The sequence below is a fragment of the Juglans regia genome, chromosome 11, assembly GCF_001411555.2.
Source record: "Juglans regia cultivar Chandler chromosome 11, Walnut 2.0, whole genome shotgun sequence".
In the NCBI taxonomy this organism is placed as follows: Eukaryota; Viridiplantae; Streptophyta; class Magnoliopsida; order Fagales; family Juglandaceae; genus Juglans; species Juglans regia.
The window spans coordinates 17,641,655-17,648,965 of NC_049911.1; the positions used below are offsets into that span (position 1 = coordinate 17,641,655).

Sequence of the window (7,311 nt, forward strand, 5' to 3'; positions counted from 1 at the left end):
TAACAGTAGGCCCCGTTTGATAGTAAAAATGTTTCATTTCATCGTTACAATTTTCTTAAATTTCTACACAAAATATAATAAACAATTCAACTTTTTAAAATTTCAAAACAATAATAATATTAAAAAATAATATTCTAATAATATTTTATTCAACTTTTAACTTTTATCTAAAATAATTTTATCTCATCTCACTATCCAAACCGCATCTAAGTTTACATTTTTGGTCATTCTAATTGTAACTTCTACTTGGAAGTCAATATTATTGACATAGCAAAATTTAATTTGTAAGATAGATATTATCATATAAACGGTGTGAAGGGCATGTCTACTATACCGTCAACTACTCAGGTAGTCCAGTCTTGACTACTCAGACATTCTTATTCTTCTCCATTCTATAAAGTGGATGCCAACATCATTAAGAGGACTAGACTTAACAACACCATTATCCATACCAGAACCAGACCTAGATTTAATATTGTAACCTAAACCCATTCCAGATCCGATTATATGCACTTACATCATCACTTCATCAATAAATTAAAAAAAAAAAAAAAAAAAAGGCAATCCCAGTTAATGAGGTATAAAATGTCTTTAAACAACTAGTTAAATTAGCTCAATAAGTATGTCTGCAATAAAATAACATCAATATGTTTGCAGTAGAGTACTTAAACAACACAAACCCAAAAATCAAGAACTCCTTTGTATATTTTATCGGACTGACAAAAGGTAATTTGTTCTGAAAGATGCAATAATCAATCTCAATGCATGTCCCAACTTCGTTAAAACAGCTTGTGTCTATAGTCTCAGATGCAACCAAAAAAAAAAATATATATATAGTTTCAGAAAAAAGAAACTGTAAAAGTAAAATAGTTTCTATATATATTAAAATATAGTAGGGAAAAAGATGGCTTTATGCCAGTGTGGTGCAATTGAAAACTCAATAATTATGTGTGACCTCACCTAGACCAGCCAGAGAAGTTGCCAAGAATTTAAGGGCATCACAGAAAATCGCCCACATCTGATTGTTATCTGTCGTTGGAACAGCACATGGGTTGTTGTACATTACAATCACAGATTGAGGTCAATGAGATTCCCAAAACACTCTTCTCAAGATACCAATTTCAGATGTGGCTCTAAATTCTAATGCCATGTCTGTAGCCCCCCCTGAGCCCCACAAGCTTACCATAAGAAAAAATATTACTCTAATCTCTCACAACTTCAGACTATTGGAATCAACACAAACATGACTATATGAAACACTTGAAACTGGAATAATTTAAGCACAAAGGTACGCATGCATTAACAGTCTCTCAAGAACGGATGATGATCCTCTTCATTTCAAGTGAAATAGTATCAATTAGTATAAAACATGGACTATATTAGTCATTTCACTTATCAATATAACATGAAATGACAAAAATACCAGTGTATAATCAACACTATACAACTACAAGAAGTTAATATAGCTTAATACCTACTTGCCTCTACCCAAATACTTTGGTTCAAAACATACTTCTAAAGCACTACTGCCATTTCGATATCTCCCAAGAGCCTGAGCCTCACAACCTTACCATTAAAAATAGTGCTTTAATCACTCACAGAAAGTGTACAATTTTTTGCTTAAATAGGCTAGCAATGGCATTTCAAATCAAATGGAGACGATCTATTTCAAAATAATTAAATAAATAATTTATTAAAAATGAGAATAATTCAAGTATAAAGGCATGCATTAATTGGCTCTCAAGAACAATAAAACCACCTTACAGCTGTAGCAAGTCCATAGCTAAGGCTTAATTGCCTCTACCCAACTTCCACCCACCATAATATTTTGGGTTGGCTACACCTGCATGCATTAATAACAAAGTATCTATCTTATCCAGCAACAATAAAAACTCATCTATATATGGGTTTCTCATCAATATATAGCACTGTCACCTATTTAGAGTAATTCAAGAGCTAATTAGATCACTCTCTCTCATGGGGGCGCTCCAATTATTAAGTTATAGGACCACCCATATCATTAGAAGATCTGGAATTGGCAGGACACTGTAAAAATTGATGTGTAACCTGTCCGCATGGCTTCTGCCCATTCAATGCAACAAAAGAACCATATAGAGAGCTACGAAAAATATCACTCAGTGAAAGGTAAAATTTGCCAAATGAATGCTCTATCAAAGGCATGATGCTTGATTGGCATAACCTCCAGCCTTCAAAAGGCAGGTCTGGAGTTCGAAAACCCCCCCCCCCCCCAAAAAAAAAAAAAAAAAAATGCAGAGGAAGCAACCATAACTGATCAAGAAGATGATCGTGTAAGAAGAAAAAAAATAGTCCGAGTAAAACGAAGCATATTGATTTAACAATTGTGATACATGTTGCAATATGTATAGACGCACTACTACAATAAACAAATGATTGACAGGCAACACACAATACTATAATATAATAGACAAAACTCAAATCTTACTCCTCAGTCATGACTAACACACCGGCCCTTCGGAGCACTAACATCGATATATCCTTTTAATCCTTTTAAAAGTAACAAAAATTATCATCAACCCCAATAGCTCCACCGAAAGGACAATGTTTCTTCAAATACGAATTGCGGCACAGTGCTGTGCTATCTTCAGGTTTGAAGCCTTCCTATGCGAGGGCAGTTAAAGGACTTCCTTTGGCTCCTCATCGCTACTTCCCGCAAAAAGTACCACTAGAACTAGCAAGAAACTAACCTGGAAACAGCCGAACCCAAGCACAGACATAATTCTGAAGAAATAATCAAATGACGAACGGATATTCTTCTCATCCACAACTCCAACAGCATCGACTTGACTCATAAATTAAACAATGTAAATTATAAATTATAGAGAGCGAGAGAGAGAGAGAGAGCGAGCGAGCTAGAGATGGCATCCAAAGCAATTACAGGTCTTTGGAGTGAAAGAACAGAAGCCAAAAGGCCTATTGGGAATGTTGCAATTGATGGCATAGCAACAAGGAGATGGCAAGCACAGCCCTTTGGCCCCACCACAGCAAGTGCATAGTGCACATATCTGGAAGCTCCCCAGCTTCCTCCTCGTCTCGTTCATGACCATCATCATCTTTTCCATCTTCCCTGCCTCAATCAAAGGCACCATCGACCCATTTGCCTCCAAATCAAGAAACAAACATTCAATCCACAAAATACCCACAGAAAAATATGAGCAATTTGACAAAAAAAAACTAAGGTATCTTCGAATCAAAGCAGGGTTTCGAGGTATAGAACACTCACTTGGGCTGAACCTGTTTTCACACCTGCTTCATTGCAGCTAACCATATTAGCTAAAAAGAGGAGCAATATCAGGGATAATGGGACCCGATGAACAGACATCGTGGTTCTTGGGATGCTCTCTTTGGATTTGTATTTTGGTTCGTGGTGTTGCGGCAAGAGTTTAATAAGAGAATTCGGAAAGAGCGTGAGATAGGTCTTGATCTTTCTCAACTGAGGCTTAATTTGGTGTACCATAAATAAGTTTGAGTGAGTTTTGATGAGCGGTTTTTAATGGGTTTTTTTGCTGCATATTATGGACCATGGAGGAGTTTTTTGAAGGAGGAAGGGTTTGTTTGAGAAGCCACTTGGGCATAATGTGGAGGATAGCTTTGAGGGCATGTAGAGTTTAGATCCTCCCATTTGAGTGAAATGTCATTATGTGGAGCACTATAGACAATAGAGAAAATAATGTACACGCCATCTTGCGGTGGCAGCTTGAGGAGCCTTGATAAGTAGGGCCTCTTGGTTCTATAGACAAAGGTTGTCCCCCACTTTGTTCTAGAAAGTGTCAACACATATCTTACATTTCTGACCAGGTTTAGGCTTGAAATATAGATGTCCAGCCTATATATCATTTTATTCATTTTGTGCCTGAAATGTATCCTTCACAATTTCAAAACTTCCCTCTCAAGTAACAATGACAACCTTGGATAAACGATCTAACTTGCATAGAATTATGCTTCTCTCTATAAACCACAGCCTTTCCATACCCTTCCCACTGGACTCTCTTCCCCACTGCTGATGTCGTGTTTTCCGAACAACTCCACGATTGATCGATCTGTTCTTGTGAATATGGAGAAATGAGGGCTTGAGGTGGTGAGAAACACCTTCGATGCCTAGGTCAACTTTAGGTTCTCAGCTTATGATTTAAGAGAGCTCAAATGAAAGTGCTTAGAGAGTTTTCTGCCCCATCAAGGGGAGTATATATACCTGGTCGGAGTGGTCCCTTGACAAGTCGATTGAGGCGATGTCGCTTCGCACTCAAGTCGTGCCTTCTCCCCATGTTTTGCCACGCGACAGATCGTCCATGCCTAATCGTGGCAACCGCTGACAATCTAGGGTTCACGTCTTGGCGTGTCCGTCCCCGTCCTTATTAAATGCGGCGTGGTCTCGGCTTGACGCTCCCACCTTTCAGGTATGTCCAGTCATCGGTGTCCAGGGACCAGGGTTGTCCCTGACACTTTGTACGTGGATTGTCGGCCAGTAGTGGTGTTAGGCCTTTTGACTTAAGGATCCACATTCCACAAGTCCAACTTCGTTGCTCCTCTTTAGGCTTTTTGGGCCGACCTTGCCCTTCTCAGCCCGACCCATCCTATCATTTCATACTGATTGTCTACTGCCGAGCTACCCTTAGACCCATCGGTGCCTCATGGGTTGGGCCCGTGTGGTTTGGCCCGACACTAGGAATGGTCTCCTTCATAGTACCTCGCGAATTCCCACCATACACGTGTGGTGAGAATTCAAAACGTCTCCTTCCACCTTTCTCAGTTCAGTTCCTTGGCGCACGTTCGGCACCCTGTGACTATTTGGTTGCGTCATCAATGACTTGATGGCGCCTCGTGTTCTTCCCACCCATTCGTTATCCAACGGTTTGGGGCAACGGTTCGGCACCTTGGATTGTACTTCCCATGCGCCCGTCACTTGCGTCTCATGCTCTCATGGGTTCGCGTCGGTTAGGTTCCATAATACCACTCCACGCGTTTCTCGAGACCTGGCATGTCCATTGGGTTTCTGGCTTGGGGTCGTTTTGTTGTTTGCATAATGCCAACCGTCACATCCTTCTCTATACAAAGCCCCCTTTCTCCCATTTTCTACCATCTCCGCTTCTCACTCTTCTGTGTTTTCCTTCAGGCCTATTTTCCTAGTTCCTTCTTCTTCACTCTCTTGTTTCGTTCCTTCCTACTTCCAGTTTCCAATGGCTCCCAAAGGATCATCTGATGCTTGTTATTTGTACTCCGCTAGGCGGAGCTGGGAGTCATCAATCTTTGCCGATGACCTCTGCGCGCTGAGGAGGACGTACAACATTCTAAAGTTGGCGGTTCTAGAGATTCCTAGGCACCGCATAGCTGCAGTGGACTCTGATGGGATGGCGTCTCAGGGGCGCTCTATCCCTTGATGTTTGCGAATGGTCTTTGTCTTCCGTTCTACTGCCTTATTCGGGACGTTCTCAACTTTCTGGGGTTGGCCCCGACACAGCTCCACCCGAATGCCTGGTGGCTTCTGGTTGCTAGTTGCGTGATCTTCTGAAGGGTTCTCAGCTCTGGTGCTGAGGAGTATCCTAATCTGAAAGCTTGGGAGTTTCTGTTAGTGTACCAAGTGCTGCACCTCGATGGGAGCTTGTGTTGGTTTCAAGCGTGTTCCTCTGAGAAGCGCATTGCCAGCCTGGAGAAGCGGCATTCCCACATTAAGGATTGGTCTCAGCAATTCTTCTTTTTATCTAGCTCGGGATGGGAGAGTATCTTGTGATGCCCCCAGATTCCGTTTGGGATTGGACGGACATCTGAAGTCTCAGGAAATGCAATGCAAGGTTACCGACCCTCGTTCATGACAAATAAGATGCAATGTTCCTGACATGCATCTAGTATTATGCAATATTCATAGCGGATAATTTTTTTTTAAGTAATAGTATACACTAAACTGATAATATCCCAAATAATTAAAATATAATCTATGCATATATGACAAAATAAACATCCATGATTACAATACGAGTCTCAGAAGATTGTAATCTCAAAATAAAGGAGACTAGGCTCCTTAATTACATTACCAAAATATACTAATGGGCTAGTTCGTCTAGTAACTCGCGTAACTTGACTAACGATGCCAAAATATTGTCCAAAAACCTAACTATGAAGGCCGTAAGTTTCGTGTCATGTTTGCGGCGTCTAGGTAACCTTTTCCAGTCTACCGGTGTCCGCTCCCTGTCTTGGTCTTGACACATCACCTATCATTAGGGGAGAATGGTAGTTAGGATTGACACGGTGAGATTTGATTGCAAACCTCAGCAAGTTAACAGGAAACTTTCACACAGGTTAATGATGCATGCATTGCAGTAAAGGCATGAATGCATAATCAAAGTCAATAATAAGCATAACATAACTTGACATAACATGCCATGAACTGACATAACTTGAACTGAAACGTGAACTAAACTGGAAACTTGACATGACATGAACTTGAAATTGAGACTTGACTTGACGTGACCTGTACGTGAACTGAACGTGAACTGACTTGGACATGAACGTGAACTTGAAACATGACTGAGCTTGAAATTGAACGTGAACTAACTTAGACATGAACGTGAATTGACTTAGACATAAACATGAACTGAAACATGACTTGAATGTGAAATACATGAATTTGAAATCTTGTTTAATAAACTTGATTAATAAAGTGACCATGTGGGTACTACAAGGGTCTCCTTGATCCGTGTGTCCCTACTAATTACCATCACAACACAAGGTATCTGGACTAGTTGTGAGTGTGTTAATACGTGCTCCACAGTTGTTGTGGCCCCACGTATTTTACGTGTCACAATTGATATGTCTCACGTAGTGATATGAGCCCGCGGAATGGAATCCCTTGAACCCACAATCAATTTGAAAACTCTCCAAGAAAGCCAAAATCAAGTCAATGGATGGAGAACCTAGACTCGATAAGAACTCGTTTCAAGAATCTAGATTATATTAAAATCTAGACCCGTTGAAGAACACGTCTCAAGAACCCAGATTACAAAGGAGGAACGCCACAAAAGTTGTGATTTACCTTTGATAAGTTCAAAAGTTCAACTAAGAACAAGATGAGATAAACTTAACTCACAATGAACAAATTCATCAAATTTCATAAACTTCTGAAAATGAGACTACAAAGAGTATTTAAACCAAAACCTAATTAAAACCCTAGCTAAAATAAAGTCTCTTTTACCCAAAATGCTCCTGGATGAACAGTGTCACGGCTACAGTGTCGCGGCTATAGTAACGCTACAGTAACCTCTTGAAACCCTAGTTCAA

At 40.2% G+C, this 7,311-nt stretch overlaps 1 protein-coding gene across 1 annotated transcript; it reads right to left on the reverse strand.

The window, feature by feature from the left end:
• Positions 1-2,316: 2,316 nt before the first annotated feature.
• LOC108984735 lies at positions 2,317-3,669 on the reverse strand. The gene is made up of 2 exons (XM_018956814.2): positions 3,263-3,669; positions 2,317-3,140 (listed from the first exon to the last, which is right to left on the reverse strand). Exons 1-2 carry the CDS (start codon positions 3,494-3,496, stop codon positions 2,892-2,894), a joined length of 483 nt encoding a protein of 160 aa, XP_018812359.1. The 5' UTR covers positions 3,497-3,669; the 3' UTR covers positions 2,317-2,891.
• Between the last annotated feature and the right edge of the window lie 3,642 nt (positions 3,670-7,311).

What these genes read in the sequence shown, in the direction of transcription:
- LOC108984735 (XM_018956814.2), bottom strand. Translation starts at nt 3,496, where the DNA reads ATGGTACACCAAATTAAGCCTCAGTTGAGAAAGATCAAGACCTATCTC. An exon ending in TGAAAACAGGTTCAGCCCAA is followed by an intron (nt 3,141 to 3,262) that starts GTGAGTGTTCTA and finishes CTTGATTTGGAG; the next exon opens with GCAAATGGGTCGATGGTGCC.